The sequence below is a fragment of the Somniosus microcephalus genome, chromosome 9, assembly GCF_052327205.1.
Source record: "Somniosus microcephalus isolate GS21.2 chromosome 9, FLI_Smic_1.0, whole genome shotgun sequence".
NCBI classification, from domain to species: Eukaryota; Metazoa; Chordata; class Chondrichthyes; order Squaliformes; family Somniosidae; genus Somniosus; species Somniosus microcephalus.
In genome coordinates, this window is record NC_140995.1 from 206,767,145 (window position 1) to 206,793,049 (window position 25,905).

A 25,905-nucleotide genomic window follows, 5' to 3' on the forward strand; every position below is an offset into this window, starting at 1 on the left:
TAAAGGGGAGGGCCCAAGCCCACAACTCTGCGGGGCCCTACCTGGACCACCGGGAAGTGGGATGCCGTGCCAGCAGCCTGGCACTCAAGAGGAGTGTCGGGCTGCCAGATCACGGCACGGACCCTGCGTTGAAAGATGCAACGGGCCGCGACAATTAAGTCGGCCAATTTTTTTCTCCCCCCCCCGCCCCCCCACCCTCTCCCCTTTACTTACCACCCTGTGAGACTCCTGCTGCTCCGTTCCCGCCCCCTGAATCAGTCACTGTCATTGCCTGGCGCAGATTCGAGGGGCGCAGGACAATTTTGCAGGTGGGGCGAAAACAGGACACTGCACACAGTGATAACGTTGTCATCGCCTGCAGAGCGGGGCGCTACCGGTTATTGCCACTGCTAAACTCCCGCTGAATTTAGCGGGAGTCATTAGTGGCGTCGCGCCTGGGCGAAAAGTTCTTTGCGCACTGTTAGTGCCCCCGGAGGTGCTAACGGGAGGTGCAAATGCACTGAATTTCTAGCCCTATGGACTTTAAGAAAGGTTGAACATACTTTTTTTTCAAAATAAAAAATCTGATATTAAAATGGATGGCCAGGACAAAACTATATGCAGCATTTATAATCAATGCTGCGGCAGCGACACAAAATTTACTGGAGTACTGTTTAATTAAAAATTCCAGTATTTACAACTACTCATAAAGTGAATGATATCTCAAAATGCTTAAGTTTCCACTAGATTTCCACTAAGTTTTACCCAATAGATGAATGGAGTCAGGTTCAGAAATCTGGTGAAAATTATAGGCTATATTGCATTATTCTTTCATTTTCTAACTTGCAAGGAGGAAAGAAGACAGAAAACACTACTTTATATATGTCCCTTGCTGCTTATTTAACAGGATGCCCAGTATCAGTAAAGACAACAGTAAACAGATTGCTGCAACTATAATCTAATCCTAATAGTTCAGTCATTTGTTGTGTTAAAAACATTTGAATTATCTAATAATTTGAAGTAAGCAATGGAAATAACATAGTGAAGTGAGAATTTAGTGCTTAAAATTGAGATAATTTGAATGAACTAAAACGCATACAATCTATACCGTAATCACTCTTCTGAATATATATCTAAATATATTACCATTACTGAAAATGCAGCAAGGAACAGTCAGTGCAGCGTTTGTCAACAGGAGGTTATTAATTCACAGGCCCTTTTGAGAGAGTAGTGTTGAATTTTAAAGAGTATTTTACAAGCATGAAAGATAGCTTATAGAATAGTGTAAATATTTACAGATGCAGATACAAAGATGGGAGGGAAAGCAGTGAGTGAGGAGGACATAAAAAACCTGCAAAAGGACATAGACAGGCTAAGTGAGTGGGCAGAGATTTGGCAGATGCAATATAATGTTGGAAAGTGTGAGGTTATGCACTTTGGCAGAAAAAATCAAAGAGCAAGTTATTATCTAAATGGAGAGAAACTGCAAAGTGCTACAGTACAAAGGGATCTGGGGGTCCTGGTGCATGAAACACAAAAAGTTAGTATGCAGGTGCAGCAGGTGATCAGGAAGGCCAATGGAATCTTGGCTTTTATTGCAAGGGGGATGGAGTATAAAAACAGGGAAGTCTTGCTTCAGTTATACAGGGTACTGGTGAGGCCACACCTGGAATATTGCGTACAGTTTTGGTTTCCATATTTAAGAAAAGATATACTTGCTCTCGAGGCGGTTCAGAGAAGGTTCACTCGGTTGATTCCAGAGATGAGGGGGTTGACGTATGAGGAAAGGTTGAGTAGGTTGGGACTCTACTCATTGGAGTTCAGAAGAATGAGAGGCGATCTTATTGAAACATATAAGATTGTGAGGGGGCTTGATCGGGTGGATGCGGTAAGGATGTTTCCACTGATGGGTGAGACTAGAACTAGGGGGCATAATCTTAGAATAAGGGGCTGCCCTTTGAAAACTGAGATGAGGAGAAACTTCTTCACTCAGAGGGTAGTAAATCTATGGAATTTGCTACCCCAGAGAGCTGTGGAAGCTGCAACATTAAATAAATTTAAAATGGAGATAGACATTTTCCTAGCAGATAAGGGAATTAGGGGTTACGGGGAGAGGGCAGGGAAGTGGACGTGAGTCTAGATTCAGATCAGCCATGATCCTACTGAATGGCGGAGCAGGCCCGAGGGGCCGTATGGCCTACTCCTGCTCCTATTTCTTATGTTCTTATGTTCTTATGAAGTCAGATTTCAGGATTCAGCTGGAACTATGCACTACAAAGTAAATGACACTCAGTAGGAACAGTTCAACATTTCTTACTAACTGCAGCACTTTGTTGTCAAACAGTTACCTCAATATCAGTGTCTAGCTAGTAACACATAAATGATCATTTTCCATGGCCTGCACTTCTTGAAATTGTTTCCAGAGCAGTTTGAAATTATCTTTAAGTAGTTTGAAATGTGGTCAATTAATTCTCAAATTAAATTAGTTGCTTCATCAAAGAGCCTCTTAAATTGTACGGCACAGTGTTTCTAATAACTTTTTGCAAAGATCACCAAATCTTTTCGCAATGTTTTACTTTAAAACTATCAGAAGATAGTTAATAAAAGCTATTGGTTAGATTGTTTGCTGAGCAGCACAAAAATCTCAGCAAAGTTCAACATTCACCCTGAGCTGTAGAAATATCAGAAACAATCTCTGTCAGGGCGATCTATAAATGGCCTGATTTGTAATCCCACAGATGAGTTAATAGTGCAGGGAAGCCCCAGGCTGATGAAAACACTTGGCAATTGGTCACCTTATGCTATAATCATCTTTCTGGACTTTAATCCAGAATGCATTTGCACACTGGAGTTTGGGAAATGAGGACTAGTTAATATTACTGTTAAATTATATCTTCCCATGTCATTTTGGAAATACTAATAAATCAACATGAAGAGGATTGGGAGCCCTTTCTGGCTGATAAATTTAGAATACAGATTAACTGTCCAGCATTTTCGCTAATTTGAACTGAGCAATGATCTTCGGAATGACTGAATAAAACTGAATAAAAGTATTGCTGAAGGTGGCTGAAATACTGTAAGTTCTGTGTAAATATAATTACAGGACTGTGATCAGAGGAAATACCATTTGCAGCCTTGAGGTCAATATTGTCACCAGTGGAGGTGAAAATAAGCATTTTACCTTGCATAAATCTAGTTATTAAAAATAATGTAGATTATTGATACTAAATGCATGGATCCATTCCAAAAGGAGCAACACATGGATACATTTCTATAATTATTCTGCCTCTCATTATTGATTTTTAGAAGATTTAGCTACATGATTGTAAACCTGAATTTTAGGCAGGACTTAAATTAATTCAACAATCAGGTTAGTTTATGTCCATTACCTGTGGCTTCATAAATGGGCCCCGCAGAAAAATAGAGTTGGGCAGAAATATCACACGATCAGATATGTAGATTTAATGCAAATCTGTGTATGTAGTAATTTAAGATGTCGTAACTGTTCAGCATCTGCTATGCATGAACAGAGCTGTGGGAAGCAGCTACTGTCTAATAATATAAAGACTCCAGTTTGTTTATTAATTGCTGTATGTTAAACTGCGCTGACATAACAGGTAAAATGGCAGTTTAAGTCAATACTCTGACCTGACATTTTACTGGTACTGAATTAACACAAATATAGGAATTTCCCTCTAATTTACTTCTAACTGTTTTCCAATAAATCTGCAGTAAATGGTATCCCAAGCAGTGACTATGGGCTGAATTTTGTCGGCGCTCAGAGTGCGGGTTTGGAAGCGGGTCCATGGTCAAAATCAAAATGATTGACAGCGGGTTGGGAACCCGCTCCGAACCCGACTCCATGTAAGTTTCCAAAGTGTCGAGTCTGCGATTTCAGAACAGACCTGACACCAAGCAGCAGGGGAGGCATTTAAGATAGTTAAATGCTTTTAATTACAATTTTGTCAGCCTATTTCTATTTTACCACTTTTTTTACGAGGTTCCCATCGTTTGGGGATCACGTCAGGTAAGTAGGTCGGGTTCTCTATGTCTCCCCATTGTTGTGAATAGGTGACAGCTGCAAAAGTGGTATGAAAGCTATCATTTCACAGCTGATCACTTTCCAATGTCAGAAGCTTGAGCTTTCAGGACTTGGAAGACACTTTTGAGCTGTATACAGTTTGAAAGTGTTTGGAGTAACCTCTCTATCCACTGTCACTTCCTTGGAGCAAGCTCTCTCACCATTGACAGATCACTTCTGTTATCTCAATTGCAACTGCCATCAATTCCAGCAACATCAGTGCCCTTGAAAAAATCTCAACTTGGTCCTCTGAATCCCTCCACGATCAGCCTCAACACCAACAACATCACCAACAACAAAACCAACCTTCTCCGCCATCATCTAATGCTGCACAGCACCCAACAACATTGCTGCCCGGGAGGCCAACGATGGCATCACCATGGCCAGATTTACTTCACTTGACGCTGTACACCCTGGCTGCCACATGATGCGCCAGGTTAACACCATCCCACACCAGCACCATAAAGCATCCCTATAATGTCCAAGCCATTCCTTTCACAGTCATCACAATTAGGGGGGGAGTTATGTCTCACTGGAACTCACTAAGACACTTCTAAAAGTGAGCACAGATCTGTCCAATAAGGTAAAGAGTTGAAAATATAGATTTCAATGTTTGACAACACATTAACAGAAACTTCACATGAACATTGGCTAAACCTCTCAAGTGCCTACCCTTGTGTGTTGTTAGTTGGCATGTTGCAGTAGGATGAGGGTGAGTGTGAGGGGTGGCTAGTGAGATGGGAAAGTGATAATGTAGAGAGAGAGGGATGGGTGCAGGTGCAAGGTATGTTGGTGTGAGTAAAGATGTGCAGAAGTACGGTAGGGAAGGCAGAGTGATGTGGATGTGATTAGTGGCACAGCAGGATGAGGTTGAGTGGCTTAGCAGTAACATTTTGTGATCTGCTCAGATCATTGAAAGGTTTGCGCCACTGCAGCCTGGTCCTCCTGATGACATCCCTGCTTTTGCCCTCCTGTGCAATGTGCAACCAGGCTGCATTGGTGTCCTGGGGAGGTCCCTTCCGCCCATGGCAAGGGAAGGGAACCTACCTGCCTGCTTGTGGAGGGAGTCATGCAAGAGCCTGGGTGCAGCCATCCACCTTTGTGCAGTGCTTATCAGTGTTTGCAGCACCTTAATGCTGCGAAACACTGACAGAACAACTGTCAAAATGAATGTGGACATATCCCGTTTAAGGAAACCAGCTGATGATGCGTCATCAAATGGCGTCATCAGACCCGCTTCCTTTTAATTGGCCAGGAAATGCGCAGGGCGAGCTTAACAAGCTCATAAAATGACTTGGAGAGTGCGGGCTGGAGCCGGGAGCGGGACTGGGACCCACCACCCACCTCTCCTGCCGCGATCCCGCCTCCGCTGGCAAAGTCACGGCCTATGCTTCTGTGAATTTCATTCAAAACTGCTTGGAGACTAAACGTTCCCCAAAATAGTGAAAAGCCCTGAAAGTTCCAAAAAAAAGTAAACATTTTATTCCGCACAGATTAGAAATCATATGTGCTTGGAAAAAAAGCAGACACCAGATTTTTAACCTAATCTCAGGTTTGGAAAAAGGTTTTGAGTGTTTCAATTTTTTTCATGTATTGTGCCATCTGAATACCTCAATTAGTTTATAGCCTTACAACCACACCCAGACATAATCAATTTGTACAAGATATTATGGCTATTAGCAGTGTCAGTCAGAGATAGACACACATAACAACTGGAATACTGGGAGTCTGTGTGTTGTTGCTAAAAATGAAACAAAATCTGTGAAATATATGGGTTTGAAAGAAAGAAAAAGAAAGCTGAAAAAGACTGAAAACTGGAGATTCCCTGAGAAACTGGCCAGTTGGAGGCTCAAAGAGATGGGACACATTGCTATGAAGATAAGGGAGAAACACTGGGATGAATTTTTAGATGTGGTAGAAATATAGGGTTACACTTTACAATTTAGTGCTCCAGACAGAGAGTTTTGCTTAATGAAAGCGCATATTGGCAATTTGGGCACTTAGGTTGATACACTTGATTTGTGGCTTCCACAATTTTCCTCCCAAAATTCATGGATAGAAATTTGTTCAGGTTGCCACACGTCCTCCACATCCACATTCTGCATATGTGCTCCAGCTGCATGAAGCTCTACACTGGGAGCACTAAAGAGTGAAATTTACCCTGCAACAGTGGGCACCATTAAAGCACATCCAGTGTAATCAACAGGCAGGTTATGTGGAGTAATGCTGAGGCCTGCTGTGCATATTGGGCTGTGCATTGCAGAATTAAAACCAAAAACAAATGATTTTCACACTTGCTGCCAATGCCATTTTTGAAACCTCTTTTTACACTTATGTATTTGAAATTGAAACTTTTAGACAGGGCAAATAAAGAAAACCCTTTCAAAATTATATTTCTGTAGAACATTTTAGATATGTAGCAAAATGAAAAAATGTCCCAATTAAAAGTACAGGTTTCAAAACATAGAAACAGCCATACTACATGAAACCGTATAGTACTTGAAGAGTTAACTGATTAATGGTGTACCAAAACAGTATGTGTATGTGTGTTTTATATATAGAACATTTTTTTAAGCTGCAAGCCTAAAAAATAGAATTCCTACATTTAGGTCTTAGGACAAGCAACAGGAAACCCTGCTACTGCATCAAAAAGTGCTCTAAAAACACAGTGAACACATTTCACCTGCTCCTTAGTAGAGGAGTTCAAGTGCTGGGTTCAAAGTTATCTTCTTGCTTATTAAAAGAAATTTACACATAACTTCACAGAAATGGTCTTGACAGGAATCTTCCCAGTGGCACTGGTAATTCTAAACTGTCAGAACATTATTTCGTGAACAATTTTTTCTCTAATAATCTTCGCTAAATAATGCCAGCTTATACTTCTGAACACAAGAAAACTTACATGCGTCAGTCAAGTTCATTGGCTCCCCTTACTGGAACCTTTATCGTAATATTGCTGAAGGCTTTCCTTTGAAGTCCTGTCTGCCAGCAGTGCTAATCAGTACCTGTGGGACTGGTGTGAATATTGAGAGCTCTGCTGAGTTGAAGAAGAATATCCCGTAGTGCTCTGGGACTGGGAAGAACCCTGCACATTGCTTTGGTAACCCAGGCGTGTACCGGAGTGCTGCAAACAAACAAAAACACAATTTTAATACAACAAGCTTTGCCACAGCTGTTTGACATTAGAGTGAAAAAGGGTCAATTTCCCAGGTTTGCCCTGCCTGCAGACTGGACTCAAGAAATAATTCCTCTTGGATAGAACAGTAAATGCGTTGTAGCTTTTAAGAGCTAGTTTAACCACAGTGGCAATTAGAATAATTATAAAATATTAAACAAAGGATCACCACATTAATTAAAATTCAACTGAAAACTCCCTTTCTATATAAGCAATATATTTTTTTCCCCAGCTTTGATTTTTATGCCTTATTCCATTGCTGCTGAAGGCAGTGACTGAAGCTGGGGTATGGTTCCACTGCTGCTGGGAGTCCTCTGGATTACTAGAATATGCTCTGTCAATAGCAGTACTCCCACACTCACTGGGAGAGGGGAAGCTATAATATTTTCAGTTTCAGGGCACTATGCCAGCAGGGACAGAGAGGCAGAGGCAGCATTGACCATGTATAATTCGCCAGACTAAGGATTAAAGCAACAAAATCCATTAGTTATTTATAGTACTGCTGAAGAGTGACTGGAACCATTCAGCTGTCCATTCCCTTGCACTGCCATATATCTAAATATACAGATTCAAAGGGGTGGATCTTCCAGCTATCTCTGACTAAGGTACAGTGTCAACTCATTCGTTAATTTATGGACAGAGTGACGAGCTCATTCAAATGCTGTTTATCTGTAGAGTGGAATTTACTTCTCTTTTTCTTCCTTCTAATCTTCTCGCAGACTCCTGCTGGGATTTGGAGCCTGGCACTGGCAGCTCACTTGTATCTCACTCAAATTGGTGATCTTCATGTGCAAGCATAGATGGTGAATGTCAGGAAGCTATTCCACCATGGAAATCATCACATCCAAGGCTCATTCTGTCTTAACCTAAGATCCACATAGGGATCATTGGTTAGTGATCATGAGCAAATCAAACAGCTGTTTTTGCTTTATAGCTCAGTGGGGATCAACCGAACTGGCCTGAAATCAGCTAACTCAGCAGAGACCAGGGATTAAATCTAGAAACCCTCCTGGTCTGTATGGCTCAGTACAGTAACAAAAGGTGCATTAATCTACTGAACAGTATGAGTGGAATCTAACGCTAAATAAAAATATCACACAAGTCACCCCGCTGGAACATGACTTCCCCCGTACCATTCTGTCACCCTTGTGAAGAATCACTGGTAAAAATCATTTCTCTATTCTGCACTACACCACATTGGTATGTTAGTAATCTTTTTCTTTGCCCCCGTCTAGTTGCCACATATATAATTCTGCAGAGTGAAAGCTGGGCAGTTCTGTTCTTTTCCCCATCTCTCCATAAAGCATTGCTTATTGCTGTGGTCCAATTCCATGGCTTCGATATTAACCCACCCACGATGGGCAGGAGAGGGTCGGGGGTGGTTAAAGAGTTAAATACGGGGAACGCGTCCCCAACACGCCACAAATATCGCGGGCCTTCAAGGAAGCATTCGGCTTCACCCCGCCAGACCAGCCTCTCTCTTCACCTCCCCCCCCTCCGCATTTTGCCGATCTCCCCACCCCCAGCCCCAATGGCCTCTCTCTCTTCCCTGGTGCGGTGGCCTCACTCTTCCTCCTTGCCATGTTTGCCGACCATCCCACTCCCCAACCCCCCGATTGACGAGGATGTTCCCAAGGATCCCCGGCGGCGGCCTCCTGCCGTTGGTTTTTCCTCACGGCCAGCCTGGCTGTCAATTTGGCTGGCTGCCGGGCGGGAAACAGAACTCACTGAAGTAGTCAATCTTCATGTGGAAGCTTCGACAGGTAGTATTGGCAGGCTATGTGATCATACGAGGCATCACAGTTGACCGTAATCCTGTCCTCACCCAACATCCTCACATGTACAATTCCAGCATGTGTTATTTCCCCTCCATAAGCCAGTAACTTTATGTAGTGCCGAGGGGCTGAATGGCCTACTCCTGTTCTTACTTTCCTTGTACTTAGAAAAACTTCCAAGGTGTTTTATATGGGGAGTAGCAGACACCAAACAGAATTTAGCAGATGTGTTACGGCACTCCTTACTGCTGTCCCAGCCAAGACCAGCAGACCAAAGACTGAAGCACAGATCTTTCTGGTCTGCAAAGCTCAGCAACTCACTGCCTTAACTATCTAGGGAATCATTTGGTAACTTCTTGATCTTAGTTAAGCCATCAGGAGATGTGCATAGAGGAAGTAAGATGCTTTCCCAGGAAAGTACAAAAACTGGAACGGCGGGTCCATCTTTACTGCCTTTCTGCATAACCTAGTGATTAGTTCAAGAATGATACTGACACGGGCTCTGGAATCAGGTCACTGTTTGTTCTCTAAGCTACAATAGTGCACAACATGGGAGGGATAAAAGCAGAGGGGGAAAGAAATCAGTTTGGTTTTATATCTGTAAAGACATATTCAAATGGTACTTTCAAACATATTTTAAATGAATAGTTAAAGAATATTTAAATACACTTAAAGACATCTGCAAGGTTATTTATTCAACTGGCGGCTTCGGACCTTTCATTGCAATGTTAATTAAATCTTTTAAAATAGATTTGGAAAGATAGATGGTTATGAAGCAAATTAAAGGATTATAAGGATAAATATAACAGAAGATATTCATAAGAAATGTCATCCAAGATCAATAAATAAACAGTGGTACTTAGTAAAAGCAGGGCTGCTGCTCCATGTTACAGCTATATACAAGTTCTTAATATAGAAAAGTACAGATTGCCCTTGCTGCTAGTGAGAAAGACAACTACCAACTAATAGCAGATTATAGAGTCTCCATCTACTGTAATGAACTTTGATCTGACATTGGATGAAAGTATCTCTTATCCCTGTAACACACACCTCCTCACCGAATCCCTGGGCTTTTCAGCCTCTCTACATTAATAACTAGGTCATCTCTGGAATCTAGAGATAGAATGTCTTCCCTCCAACATTAGGAAGACAGATATTCGGAGTTTCCCAAGGCCATTAAACTCAACAGTAATAAGGGGAGGATGTGGAAGAACAAGGATTAGATTTTTTTGGAGAAAATCTGTTAAATCTAGGAATTTTATGAATTTTCTCCAAAAAGCCTTGTTCATTCATGCTCTCTCGTTAGTTGAGTTTAATGGTGCATTTCCGAGGTTGCAGCAGGTTCCTGCCAAGGAAATGTAGAATTATGCTGTTCATGCTTTTGTGGGCACAGAGTCAGCTTTTCTAGTTTTAGAGTGCTGTGGAGTAACGCAGTGCAACTCAGACTGACTGCTTCTAAGTCTGTATAACTGCACTATGAGAGAAGCCCAGATAGAGATCACGTGAACCAATGAACAAGTATCACAGATTAAGCAGCTACGTACATTCACAAGAGTGGATACAATGTCAGGAGTTGCATGTTCTCCAAGCTAAAGCATCAGATACCAAAGCCTGACTGAGAAACTGGCCAGATTTCAGAATTAAAATAATTGAGCATAAAATAAATAACATCCAAAAGTGACAACCCACTTGTGAACAAGGTACGCAACAGGAAACCAATCACACAAAAACAGATGCATGGGAATGAAATAGCATTTATGTGTAATAATTGTGGCACTGTGGAGGTAATTGTCCATCTACACACGGACTAGTATCCTATGCTGCCACTGGTAAACTTTGCGGATTGAACAGCTGTTACTGGATTTCTTAGTGGTTACCATCGCAACAAAGGGTTGTTAGTCCGGCGACAATAACTCCGCTTATGATTCACGCACAAGTGGTTTTTAGAACAACAAGCTTCATTCCAGTGACTGATTTGGTCTTCCATTTATTTTAAATGACATGCAAATAATACCACCTGGTTCCCAGGCTCCGACTACCTCCGAGAATGCTCTGATGTCAGAGATCAAAACATAGATACATAGAAGATAGGAGCAGGAGTAGGCCATTCGGCCCCTCAAGCCTGCTCCGCCATTCAACGAGATCATGGCTGATCATCCAAATTCAGTACCCTGTCCCTGCCTTCTCCCCATATCCCTTGATCCCTTTAGCCGTAAGAAATATATCCAACTCCTTCTTGAATATATTTAATGAATTGGCCTCCACTGCCTTCTGTGGTAGAGAATTCCACAGGTTCACCACTCTCTGGGTGAAGAAATTCATCCTCATCTCAGTCCTAAATGGCTTACCCCTTATCCTTAGACTGTGACCCCTGGTTCTGGACTCCCCGGCCATCGGGAACATCCTTCCTGCATCTAGTCTGTCTAGTCCTGTTAGAATTTTATAAGTTTCAATGAGATCCCCTCTCATTCTTCTAAACTCCAGCGAGTATAAGCCCAATCGACCCAATCTCTCCTCATACGTCATTCCTGCCATCCCAGGTATCAGCCTGGTGAATCTTCGCTGTACTCCCTCCATGGCAAGAACATCCTTCCTCAGATAAGGCGACCAAAACTGCACACAGTACTAAGGTGTGGTCTCACCAAGGCCCGGAGTCCTGGAGTGGCCAGCTCCCACCCTCCAGGCCCTCGCGAATGCCCTGCAGTTAAAGGGGACTTGGTTCTATTCTTATACTATAATAAAACCTTGGCCTGTGCTTACGTAGTATGTAGTTTGCATGTTTAGCTGAAGCCTCAGCTTATAATCTTTTCAGCTTTTGCCTCTGTGCTCCAAGCTTTGTTTATAGTACAGTAAGTGCTTAGGCCAAATGTTTATCCTATTCCCTAGACCTGTTGTTCATATATAGAGACAAGATTAAGATTCCTTTCTCTCACATTTGCTCTACCACTAAAAATGTTAAAAGGAATGCTGGGATAGATTGACCTTTTAAATCATCTTAAGACATTCTAACAACAGCAAACAAACCTACTCTACAAGATGGTTTTAAATTACGAGCTGGAGTGAGAGGATGAAACAAAGAGCAATTCTCCAAAGAATGGCAAATAACCCTTTTGCTTTGCACGCTCATCACTCTTGACAGTACAATTTCAGTATTGTCTGCTCTATGGCATCAATATTGATTGAAATGTGAAAGAATTAGCTCTCTAATTCAACCTACAATTTGAACTTCTACAATGTGGAGTGAACACAATCCAACCATATGGTACTAACTCAGCAGCTCAGACAGTGAATTTTTTTGTGCATATGCCATTAAACCTCTACCAAAGAAATTCTGACTAAAGTAGAGGGGGCAAGTCAGAATTTGGGGTGAAACTCAGATCCAGCAGGGCTTCAGCCGTTTTCTAGTCCTGTCAGAAATTCCAGCACTTTCAAGGGTAGACTTATAATAGACCTGCGTACAAATAGGTGGGTGTATTATAATACAGTATTAATGAGGAAAATAAGTCATACAGTGTGTTTTCCTCACGCGCCTTATGGTGGATGCCATGGAGTCCCTGGGTTCCAGTGTTGCTAGGGCCATGTTACCTGCATTGGCTCCTGGTCCCTCAGTGCTTCAGTTTTAAAATTCTCATCCTTGTGTTCAAATCCCTTCAGGGCCTGATTCTGCTCTCTCTCTGCAACCTTCTCCAGAGTTTGCTTTCCTCCAACTCTGGCCTCTTGTGCATCCTAAAATCCCGATTGGCAAGCGTGCCTTCAACCATCTAGGCCTAAATTCTGGAAATCCCTCCTTGCGCCTCTCCTCCACACCCCTCTGTCCTCCTTTAAGACCCTCTTAAAACTCACCTCTTTGGCTCAGTGTTGATTTTTGTCTGATTACGCTTTTGTGAAGTGCTTTGGTCTGTTCATGGTGCTATATAAATGCAAGTTTTTGATTTGGTTCATGTCTTTTAGATGAGACATTAAACCATCACTTTTCTGATGATTGCGAGTAGGCTGTCTGGTCATTCAAGTGAAGGTTAAGGATCCCATGGCACTATTCAAAGAAAAGGGGAGATCTTGGCCAACACCTCAACAAACATCACTAAAATAAATTATATGGTCAATTATCTCACTGGGACCTTGTGTGCAAATTGTGCATTTCAATACATTACAACAATAGTAAAAGTAATTCATTGGTTGTGAATTGCTTTAGGATGTCCTGAGAATGTGAAAGGCACTATATAAATGCAACTTGTTTATTCTTTCTTAAACTAGTAAAATATAATTTTAGGACAGATATCAGGAAACTATTCTTCACATAAAAAGAGTGATCATTATGAATAAACTTCCAGATAGAGTAGTGGAGGCAAAACCCTGGAATTATTTAAGAAACAACTGGGTGTGGGGGTGGGGGTGTTAGGATCTCTCTAGATTGAAGAACTAAAATGGGCCTAATGGCCTTTCTCATCTGTAATTAACTTGTAATCTGCTCTGTCTGGCTGGATTCAAATCAAGGTTCCTAAAAGTGGATGGGCAGCACTCTAACCCAAGGTGCCAACAAGTCCCCGGAAACAGAAGCCTAGAAAAAAATCATTCCATATTTTGGAGTGAATAGTTATACATGTCAGTACTGAAACAAGTGTGGCCATTCAAAGCATCAATTGAATAAACAAGCTTTGGATATCCTTATTGACACTGTTCTAGGACAAGTAGGTGAATCCTTGTTTTTCTTCAATGCTGATGTATTTGCAGATTGCCTCATCTGCTTCTTCTCCCTTGAGTGAGAAGATAGGGATTCTGAACAGCAATGTTCCTAATAACCTCAATTTTACACAACTGTGAGGCTCTCAATTGCTCATCATTAGATATCAGTATGAACAATTTTGAGCTTCTGGAAAAACAGAAATATACTTCCCCCTGTAGATGGAGCTGTGAAATGTGAAAGGGCACTGATGTGTGGCAAAGATTAGATAAGTGAAGAACTTAACTTTAGATTCTTTACAAAAATATTCCCCACCCACCATAAAAAACGACTTTTAAAAAATTCATTCATGGGATTTGGGCGTTGCTGGCAAGGCCAGTAATTATTGGCAATCCCTAATCGCCCTTGAGAAGGTGGTGGTGAGCCGCCTTCTTGAACCGCTGCAGTCTGTGTGGTGAAGGTACTCCCACGTGCTGTTAGGGAGGGAGTTCCAGGATTTTGACCCAGCGATGATGAAGGAACGGCGATATATTTCCAAGTCAGGATGGTGTGTGACAGGTAGATTGGTGAGGACGAGGTCAAGTAGGTTTTTCCCTCGTGTTGGTTATCTCACCACCTGTCGCAGGCCCAGACTGGCAGCTATGTCCTTCAGGACTCAGCCAGTAGTGGTACTACCGAGCCACTCTTGGTGCTGGACACTGAAGTTCCCCAGCCAGAGTACATTCTGTGCCCTTGCTACTCTCAGTGCTTCTTTCACGTGGTGTTCAACATGGTGGAGTACTTGTGCCTTGTAGATGGTGGAAAGGCTTTGGGGAGTCAGGAGGCGAGTCACTCGCCGCAGAATACCCAGCCTCTGACCTGCTCTTGTAGCCACAGTATTTATGTGGCTGGTCCATGGTGACCCCCAGGATGTTGATGGTGGGGGATTCAGTGATGGTAATCCCGTTGAATGTCAAAGGGAGGTGGCTAGACTCTCCCTTGTTGGAGATGGTCATTGCCTGGCATGTGTGTGGCCCGAATATTACTTGCCATTTATCAGCTCAAGCCTGAATGTTGTGCAGGTCTTGTTGCATGCGGGCACACACTGCTTCATTATCTAAGGAGCTGCGAATGGAACTGAACACTGTGCAATCATCAGCGAACATCCCCACTTCTGACCTTATGATGGAAGGAAGGTCATTGATGAAGCAGCTGAAGATGGTTGGGCCTAGGATACTGCCCTGAGAAACTCCGGCAGTGATATCCTGGTGCTGAGATGATTGGCCTCCAACCACCACAGCCATCTTCCCTTGTGCTAGGTATGACTCACCGGCAGCAGCAGCGAGAGCGGCCCTGGGTGGAGACTGAGCGCGGAGACCAAGGAGTTCAGGAACGGGGAGATAGAGAGCGGCCCAGACTCACCGGCGGCAGCAGCAAGAGCAGCCCTGGATGGAGACTGAGCGCGGCGACCGAGGAGTTAAGGAGCGGGGAAAGAGAGAGCGGCCAAGACTCACCGGCGGCAGCAGCGAGAAGTAAAAAGTAATCGAAGTGTGACATCACCAGAAAGCAGGTAAGCGATTGGTTGGTGAGTATTTCTCTCTCGCTTTTTTCCAAACTTAATTTTTGTGGTTTATAGATTCTAGGGTCTCTGTTGTGTAGTGGGGAGTGCTAGTAAACAAGGGCCCTTGAATATATCATTTAATTATAGTGTAATTAGTGGTATTGATTTGATTTAATTTAATTTGAATTAATTAAAGGGTAAGTCATGGCAGCACAGCTCGGCCCCGTGGCATGCTCCTCCTGCACTATGTGGGAAATCAGGGACACTTCCTGTGTACTTGACGACCATGTGTGCAGGAAGTGTATCCAGCTGCAACTACTGACAGACCGCATTGCGGCGCTGGAGCTGCGAATGGATACATACTGGAGCATTCGCGATGCTGAGGACATCGTGGATAGCACGTTTAGGGAGTTGGTCACATCGCAGGTAAAGGCTGCAGAGGCAGGAAGGGAATGGGTGACCACCAGGCAGAGTAGTAGGCGCAGGCAGGTAGTGCAGGGGTCCCCTGTGGCGATCCCCCTTTCAAACAGATAAACCACTTTGGATATTGTTGAGGGAGATGGCTTATCGGGGGAAGGCAGCAGCAGCCAACTTCCTGGCACCATGGGTGGTCCTGCTGCACAGGACGGTAGGAAAAAGAGCGGGAGAGCTATAGTGATAGGGGATTCTATTGTAAGGGGAACAGACAGGCGTTTCTGCGGCCGCAAACGAGACTCCAGGATGGTATGTTGCCTGCCTGGTGCAAGGGTCAAGGATGTCTCGGGGCAGCTGCAGGGCATTCTGGAGGGGGAGGGTGAACAGCCGGTTGTCGTGGTGCATATAGGTACCACGATATAGGTAAAAAACAGGATGAGGTCCTAAAAGCTGAATATAGAGAGTTAGGAGGTAAATTAAAAAATAGGACCTCAAAGGTAGTAATCTCAGGATTACTACCAGTGCCACGTGCTAGTCAGAGTAGAAATAGAAGGATATTTCAGATGAATACGTGGCTAGAGGAATGGTGCAAGGGGGAGGGATTCAAATTTCTGGGACATTGGAACCGGTTCTGGGGGAGCTGGGAACAGTACAAACTGGATGGTTTGCACCTGGGTGGGACCGGAACCGATGTCCTAGGGGAGTGTTTGCTAGTGCTGTTGGGGAGGGTTTAAACTAAAATGGCAGGGGTTTGGAAACCTGTGCAGGGAGACAGAGGAAAGGGAAGCAAGGATAGAAACAAAAGACGGGAAGGAGAAAAGCAAAATTGGAAGGCAGAGAAATCAAGGGTGTAAATCAAACAGGGCTACAGTAAATAATAATTCTAAAAGGACTAAGAGTGTTAAAAAATCAAGCCTGAAGGCTTTGTGTCTTAATGCGAGAAGCATTCGTAATAAGGTGGATGAATTAGCTGCGCAAATAGATGTAAGCGGATATGATATAATTGGGATTACGGAGACATGGCTCCAGGGTGACCAAGACTGGGAATTCAACATGCAGGTATTCAATATTCAGGAAGGACAGGAAAAAAGGAAAAGGAGGTGCGGTAGCATTGCTGGTTAAAGAGGAGATTAACACAATAGTAAGGAAGGATATTAGCTCTGATGATGTGGAATCTGTATGGGCAGAGCTGAGAAATACCAAGGGGCAGAAAACGTTGGTGGGAGTTGTATACAGACCCCCAAACGGTAATGCTGAGGTTGGGGATGGCATTAAATGGGAAATTAGAGACGCGTGCAATAAGGGCACAGCGTTATCATGGGTGACTTTAATCTACATGGGCTAACCAAATTAGTAACAATACAGTGGAGGAGGAATTCCTAGAGTGTATACGGGATGGTTTCCTGGACCAATATGTCGAGGAACCGACGAGAGATCAGGCCATCTTAGACTGGGTATTATGTAATGAGAAAGGATTAATTAGCAATCTTGTTGTGCGAGGCCCCTTGGGGAGGAGCAATCAAAATATGATAGAATTCTTCATTAAAATGGAGAGTGAAATAGTTGACTCAGAGACTAGGGTCCTGAATTTAAATAAAGGAAACTACGATGGTATGAGGCACGAGTTGGCTAGGATGGATTGGGGAACGTTACTTAAAGGGTTGACGGTGGATAGGCAATGGCAAACATTTAAAGATCGCATAGATGAACTACAGAATTTGTTCATCCCTGTTTGGCATAAAAATAAAACAAAAAAGGTGACTCAACTGTGGCTAACAAGAGAAATTAGGGATAGCATAAGATCCAAGGAGAGGACATATAATTTGGCCAGAAACAGCAGCAAACCTGAGGATTGGGTGCAGTTTAGGATTCAGCAAAGGAGGACAAAGGGATTAATTAAGAGGGGGGAAAATAGATTATGAGAGTAAGCTTTCAGGGAACATAAAAACTGACTGTAAAAGCTTCTATAGATATGTGAGGAGAAAAAGATTGGTGAAGTCAAGCGTAGGTCCCTTGCAGTCAGAATCAGGGGAATTTATAATGGGGAACAAAGAAATGGCTGACCAATTAAATACATACTTTGGTTCTGTCTTCACAAAGGAGGACACAAATAACCTCCCAGAGATGTCGGGGAACATGGGGTCTAATGAGAGGGAGGAATTGAATGAAATCAGTATTTGTAGGGAAATGGTGTTAGGGAAATTGACGGGATTGAAGGCCGATAAATCCCCAGGGCCTGATAATCTACATCCTGGGGTACTTAAGGAAGTGGCCCTAGAAATAGTAGATGCATTGCTGGTCATCTTCCAAAATTCTATAGACTCTGGAACAGTTCCCATGGATTGGAGGATAGCTAATGTAAACCCACTATTTAAAAAAGGTGGTAGAGAGAAAACGGGGAATTATAGACCGGTAAGCCTGACATTGGTAGTGGGGAAAATGCTAGAGTCCATTATAAAAGATGTAATAGCAGAGCACTTGGAAAACAGTGACAGGATCGGACAAAGTCAACATGGATTTACAAAAGGTAAATTATGCTTGACTATTCTACTGGAATTTTTTGAGGATGTAACTGGTAGAATAGATAAGGGAGAACCAGTGGATGTGGTGTATTTGGACTTTCAGAAGGCTTTTGATAAGGTCCCGCATAAGAGATTAGCGTGCAAAGTTAAAGCACATGGGATTGGGGGTAAGGTACTGTCTTGGATAGAGAACTGGTTGGCAGACAGGAAGCAAAGAGTTGGAATAAACGGGTCTTTTTCCGAGTGGCAGGCAATGACTAGTGAACTAGATGTAATGGGGGGAAAATTCGGTATCGCCCCATTTGGGGCGCCATTATTGGCAGTGCGCAAAATTTAGCGCCTGGCGCTAATTATCACCTCCGACAGCAAACTTGGCTTTTATCGCCCCTGGAGGTGATTGGAGCGCTAAGTCAGGCGCTACACACCTCTCTTAAGGCGGTAAGGCCGAGGAACGAGGCGCTACCTCAGAGGGCGGGCGAAGCTCGTGTGATGTCAGTCAGCAATGGAACACAGACACAATGGCACCGGCCAGTTCTTAAAGGGGAGGGTTGATCTTGCTCTTCATCCACATCCTGCTCATTGCAGCCTTGAATCTTGGCCTGGAGAGACTTGTACATCAAATCTGCTGGAAAGAACAATGGAGAGACCCAGGGAAAGAGCTCACAGTGCAGACCCCACAGTCTCTTCTAAATCGATACAAGGAAGGGCAAATCAAAATGAACCTGCAAATTGCTGCTCAGTACCCAAAACTCCTTTACACAGCTTTGAATCTCTCCAGAAGTCTCTCTCTCTCGCTCAGAATGCATGGTGCAAAAATGTCACCAACAAAAAAAGGCAGGACGTGGTCGCCTTTAAATAGCGCTCCCCCAGTCCCTTTCTGACTGCAGAACGCACCCCTCAACCTGTCGTTGCTAGCGGCAGGCAGTAAGGCAGGGGGCACCACTCAATATCCGGTCCGGGGCGCTACCGGGGCGTTGCGCACTCGACTGACGTTACGATCAGCCGGAGCAGATCGTGGCAGTAATGTTTAGCGCCGCCACAAAATGTCTAGTTAATTTCGCGAGAGGCGCAGATATTGCCGCGCCCAGGCGCTAGTTGCTTTGCGCCCCACTTGGCACCCTCTTAAGGCGCTAACGGGAGGCGCAACCAACAGAATTTTCCCCCCAATATCTCCAAGTTTGCAGATGACACAAAGCTGGGTGGGCGTGTGTGCTGTGAGGAGTGAGGAAATCTACATGTTATAAGGGGTTAATTTCAGGTGTTTGCTGGGTAAAAGTTTTCAGACTTGACACCGGTCAAGAGTCGATGTGTAACTAGAGCTATTGCACGTACTTAGATTACAGCCAAGAACAGATGTCTGCCCACCTAATGAGAATGTAGAAACGAAACAATGGGTTCCTTTGAAGTAACCAGTGACCTGACAACTTGTGACCGTAAGCAAACCTAGCCTCCCAATACATGATTAAAGAGGACCTCCGGTTACACGATTCATGCCCTGTTATAGATTAACGGTTGACTTATGTGTCCAGGATCCTTCTGTCAATATGTCATTAATACCTGATGATTAATCTAAAATGTATCCTGATAGAGGAACAAAGGAATGTCAATTAAACTTGTTTGTTACACTGTATAAATATGGAACGCTTACGCTGTATCATTGGAATAGTAGCCTCACCCCTTGAGTAGAGGTGCTGATTCCCCTTGCAAGAAGTGAAATAAAAGGCCTGTCCGTCTGACGAATCCAAGTGTGTATTGAGTCATTACCCAGAGCTAAGAAGAAAGACACTTCTACAATTTGGAGGTTCCACCGAGATGGCTTGCTGTACCAATTGGTGAGTTAACAGACGCCGAGCACGTTGCTTGGTTAGGAAAAATCCCATCGGCCGAAGGTGGTGTTTTGCCACATTTTTGGGACTTTCCCTGCCAGAAGCATAGCTGCGTATAGTCTGTTTATTCCATTGGACAGTACTGCCATCGGGTAATTGACTCACAAGGTTCGGAGGTTAAACTGCCGTTGTGACTGCTTCCCTTTCAGAAATGGAACAGAGGACCAGCCATGAGGCGCTGACGCCCCGCGAACAGGATCGTGCAGAAAAGGACTGTATAAAGGTACCAGAGAGAGAAGGTTAAGTCAGGAATTTGATTAACTAAGGAGCTAGCGATTTATTGGAAATTGAACTAGCAAGGTTCCAGCTTGCTGAGAGAGGTTAAGTCAGGAATTTGATTAACTAAGGAGTTAGCGATTTACTGGAAATTGAACTAGCAAGGTTCCAGCTTGAAGTTAGTTGGGACAAATTGAAGGCCCTTTTTGCCAAAGATTTGGCTAAAGGGAGTAGGGTAGAGGGAGAGCGAGTGGGTGAAGTTAGCTGGGACAAATTGAAGGCCCTTTTTGCTAAAGATTTGGCTAAAGGGAATAGGGTAAAAGGAGAGAAGAGTGGGCGATTGTCTGAAACACAGTGTCAATGTTTAATGTTTATGAGAGTGAGTATTTAACTACTTGTTATTATCAATCAACTTTGCAACTTTGTCCAGTAAGGCTGCATAGGTTGGGGATTTAGTAACACTTTGGTTGTTGTTTAACAAGTGTATTGTTTATTGTCATATGTATTAATGTTTAATCATGTCTGATCTGTAGAGGCGTCCCACGCAGATCATAGAGTGTTACGGAATTGTTGTATGTTTTAACTAAAATATTTAAGCTGGAAAAAAAACTGCAGAAGGGGTTGGAAAAGACCCAAGCCGGGGAAGTGAGTCCTGCGGCGGAATGTATGGTTGAGAAAATAGTGATGTCTTTTACATGATCCACTAAGCTATTGTGGATTCAGTATTTTCCCCAGTTAGAAATACCTTCCACGAGGGTTGAGAATCCTCGAGTTTTAAAGCATAAGGATATGTCTTAATGTGTTGTAAATATTTTTAAAAAAAAACCTTGTTGCAGTCAGTTGACTAAATTCAGTCGGGAAGTGCTGAGTTTCAGTCGCCTAGCCTCAGGCCGGTTATTAAGAGGGCAAATGCCCCACGTGAAGGCCGGGACCATAAAGTAGGCGCCGAAACTCTAAAGGCACTCGGAGTGACAAATGGTCAAGGACTTTGTGACACTGATTTGAAGTAAAGACCAAGAAGATTGGATGTGACTGTAATTTTGATACGTATGTATAGTTTATTAATTTGATCTGTAGGGGCGTACAACGCAGATCACGGATTGTCACAGGAGTTTAGATTGTTTTAAGTGAACCATTTAAGCTGCTAAAATGGGTGCTAGCACCAGTAAGCCACCCGAGAAAGGCACGCCAGCAGCCTTTATGTTAAAGAACTGTGGTCAATCATCCATTGATCACCTACCAAATTGGTCCAAATGGACTGTAAATAAGACTAGACCCTTTCCCTCAGATGGTTCATTTAATATAGAAAGAATTACTTGCCTCGAGGAATGTTTAACGGACAAGAGAGAAATAGAGAACAGCCAGATAAAAAGACTGCCTCTATGTTTGTTGAGTCAGAAGAAAAAAATTAATTACCCCGAAGAAACACCTTTCTCCTCTATTATGGTAGGATAACAAAGTAACTATAGAAGGATGAATAGAGGGGAATATAGAGGAAGACGTGGTAGAGTAAGAGGGTATGGACGATCTGGTAATTGTTACAATTGTGGACAACCCGGACATTGGGCAAACCAATGCCCTGTGAAAAATCGTCAGAACCAAACCTCCAATAATGGACCTCCGTTAGAGAATAAAGGTCCTAATTTCACTGTCCATAACCCTTTTTCGGACTAGTCAGGAGGTTACCCTACAAACGGACAGGGATTTAGGAGAAATAGAGATCAGAATTACTGACTGACACCAGCAGCCCCAGGCGCCACAGACCACCAAATGCCCGTTGTTTCTTTAAATTCACGCAGCGAACCTGAAATTAAAATGCAAATAGCTGGGAGACCTATGTCATTTTAGTAGATACAGGAGCAACCTTTTTGGTGTTAGGGAAAGGATATTCTGAAGGAATGCCTATTAATGGGAAAAAGACCCCGATAGCTGGATTGGCTGGAATACTACAACGCTTGAATCAATCGACTCCCCTCACAGTAAAAGTAGAAGAATTTGAGGAAGAACACTCCTTTCTGTTATCAGGAGATGTCTCTATGAATTTATGTGGAAGAGACTTGCTGTGCAAAATGAATGCTACAATCATTTGCTAAATGGCATTCAAAATTGCACTGCACGGCCTGCTATGACAAAACAGGACAAGATTATCAGCCGTTTTTAAATTTAAAATACCTCCTAACTATTAGACTGCACAGCCCTATAAAGTTACAATTAATCCAGCTGCACAGTATCCATTGTCAGAGAAAGCAGAAAAAGGAATTGAGCCAGTGATGGAATCATTGTTAAAACAGGGAGTTAACACCGGATAGAATAAAGGTCGTTTGCAACACATCGTTGCCAAAAACTAAAAGAGAAATGAAGCATTTTCTAGGAATGACTGGCTATTGAACTATTTAGAAATAACCAGACCACTATTGGACATGAGCATGACAAATTTGGAAAATTCGCGGTTACCTGACTTCCTCGGGAACCCAGATTAAAAATGCACAAGAAGTGCAAAATCTTTTACTAGCTATTCAGAGACGTAAACAGATTGCAATTATTAAGTGCCAAGCGCACACGGGGCATTTGGATGAGGTTGCGCTTGGAAACGCTGCTGCAGATAGCGCTGCTAAGTCAGTAGCTATATCAAGTACTGAACGACAAGTTTCAGCCTTCCCTGTTAGGGAAAAGCCAGAGATACCGCAGCCCCCGTCCTTAGATGATGTGCTGACCCATCAAAATAGGGCCAGTTCTGATGAAGTAAAGGAATGGGTTGTTAATCATTGTTTTAAAAAAAACACTGACGGCTTATGGGTTCATCATGACAGCCGCATGGTGGCACCCAAATCATTACTATCACCAATTGCCCGATGTGTTCATAAATTCACCCATGCGGGCAAAGGGGGGATGGCGGACTATATCCTCAAGACCTGGTATGCACCAGGAATCTCAAAGTTGGCAAAACAAATATGTGAAAATTGTACTATCTGCCAGACCATGAATGCAGGGAAAATAAAGAAGGTACAGCCCGCATCCCACCCAAACCCCATGGGCCCTTTTGTACACTTGCAAATGGATTTTATTGAACTACCTGTGTGTATGAGCTTTAAATATGTATTAGTTATTGTTGATATGTTTTCAAGATGGATTGAAGCGTTTCCTTGTAGAAAGAGTGACGCCACTACTGTTGCTAAATGTTTATTGAAGGACATTGTGCCTCGCTTTGGGATACCAGCAAAACTGTCAAGTGACAATGGGTCCCATTTTACGGGAACAGTGATTAAGGAACTATGCAAAGCCTTACAGATTAACCAGCACCTCCATTGCAGTTATCATCCACAGTCGGCTGGACTAGTGGAAAGATACAACGGGATGCTGAAAAATAAGCTTGCAAAACTGTGTAAAGAAACTGGACTTAAATGGGTTGATTTGTTGCCCATAGCTTTAATGACAATGCGGTCTGCTACCAACAGAACTACAGGATTGTCGCCTCACGAGATCGTCATGGGAAGACCACACAGATTGCCCTTTTCGGCACCTTTAACAGCTAAACAAATGGACATTCATAAAATGGAGGAAGATATGTTGAGTTATTGCATTGCACTAACCAAATGCATTTCTAGTTTCCATCAACAGGTGAAGGAAGCCCAGGTCGATCCCGCTGAAGGAAAGTGCCATACTTTCGAGCCAGGAGATAACGTCTACATAAAAATCTTCAAGCGAAAAAATGGCCTTCAACCCAGATTTGAGGGACCCTTCCAAGTACTCCTGACCACAAACACCGCTGTAAAAGTAAAGGAGCGACCAACATGGATACACGCGTCCCATTGTAAGAAGGCATCAGTTGAAGACGATACACTGCCAAGATGAACTGGATTTGGACTCTAATAAGACTGTTCCCTTTGTTAACGATAATTGAAACTGCCATATTGATTTACCCAGATCCCCTGAAGGGCAAACCATGCATAAAAGAATGTGTACTTTTAAACAGTGATTTCTTTTATATTATATGCTATAACGAGACTATGAAGGTTCAGCTTCAGGATAACACTATGCAGGTACCCCCCGTATCAACCCCTGAGTCTTAGGATTAGGCAGAATAAGATAGTAGAAGAAGATAGTGGACAGAAGCTTGATAAGCTATGGGTCACATGCCCTGATACTGTATTACCAAGTGACAGAATTGCGAACGGAGGGGTTATCTGCCATGGTAATTCAAGAGGAGGACTGGCCCTGACAGCTAAGTCAATGTTTTGTGATAATCCTTTTACACAACCCCTTGTTTCAACATCAATTACTCAGAAAAGAAAAATTAATAGGACCGCTAAGAAACAAGGAGGGAGAGGTGGAAGACTGTTAAATAAGCATAACTATCATCATGTTAATACCTTTGTATACATGAGTTATTTGCACCAGATATGGAACAAATTTGAAGCCTATAATGACACCTATTTCATCTGTGGGCATAGAGCATACCCTTGGTTACCACAAAGTTGGACTGGGTCATGTTACTTGGGATATGTAGTGCCCTATATACATCATATTTCATCTTTGGATAGCCACCCTGGGACACGAGTAAAACGAGCCATTATAGAAACTGAAAGGTTCTTTGCTGTAGCATTTCCCTGGTATGGAACAGGGAAGTTAGCAAGAGAATCTATAAACATGGCAGCAGTGTTGGAACAAATAGCCAATGATACTGCTGATGCTCTTAGTGATGTAAACGCAGAAATGGTGGCTTTGCGCACTGTTGCCTTACAAAACCGCATGGCTCTGGACTATTTGTTGGCAAAAGAAGGGGGCACATGTGCAATCATAAAAACCGAATGTTGCACCTATATTCCAGATAGCTCAGAAAATATCACCAACCTGGTAAACCACATAAAGGAGGCCGTAAAGAAACTACGTCAACCTGAACAGTGGTCCATGTGGGATTGGATTTCAGGATGGGGAGCAGCACTAGGAAAGCAAATTTTGGAAGCCTTAATCGCAATTGTGATGATAATAATTTTAATGAGTTTATTGATTGGTTGTTTAAAATTATTGTGTACAAAAGTCCTTTCCTTATTAACGTCAACTCCTCCAGTACCAATGATGTCTGAATATGAGGATATTAAGGATGAGACCTTTGATGTAGAATTTCTTAAACTTAGCGAAATAGATTGTCCTTAGAAAGGACAAAAGGGGGGAATGAGGAAATCTACATATTATAAGGGGTTAATTTCAGGTGTTTGCTGGGTAAAAGTTTTCAGACTTGACACCGGTCAAGAGTCGATGTGTAACTAGAGCTATTGCACGTACTTAGATTACAGCCAAGAACAGATGTCTGCCCACCTAATGAGAATGTAGAAATGAAACAAAGGGTTCCTTTGAAGTAACCAGTGACCTGACAACTTGTGACCATAAGCAAACCTAGCCTCCCAATGCATGATTAAAGAGGACCTCCGGTTGCACGATTCATGCCCTGTTATAGATTAACGGTTGACTTATGTGTCCAGGATCCTTCTGTCAATATGTCATTAATACCTGATGATTAATCTAAAATGTATCCTGATAGAGGAACAAAGGAATGTCAATTAAACTTGTTTGTTACACTGTATCATTGGAATAGTAGCCTCACCCCTTGAGTAGAGGTGCTGATTCCCCTTGCAAGT

The 25,905-nt window shown here is 43.0% G+C and overlaps 1 protein-coding gene across 1 annotated transcript in view; it reads right to left on the minus strand.

The window, feature by feature from the left end:
* Nucleotides 1-1,537: 1,537 nt before the first annotated feature.
* The window catches only part of cdk19 (cyclin dependent kinase 19), a 351,351-nt gene continuing 326,983 nt past the window's right edge, over nucleotides 1,538-25,905 (minus strand). Inside the window, exon 13 of the mRNA XM_085997816.1 lies at nucleotides 1,538-7,184. Within this exon, the coding sequence (XP_085853942.1) occupies nucleotides 7,059-7,184 (126 nt within the window). The 3' untranslated portion in view covers nucleotides 1,538-7,058. The remainder of the gene's footprint in view (nucleotides 7,185-25,905) is intronic.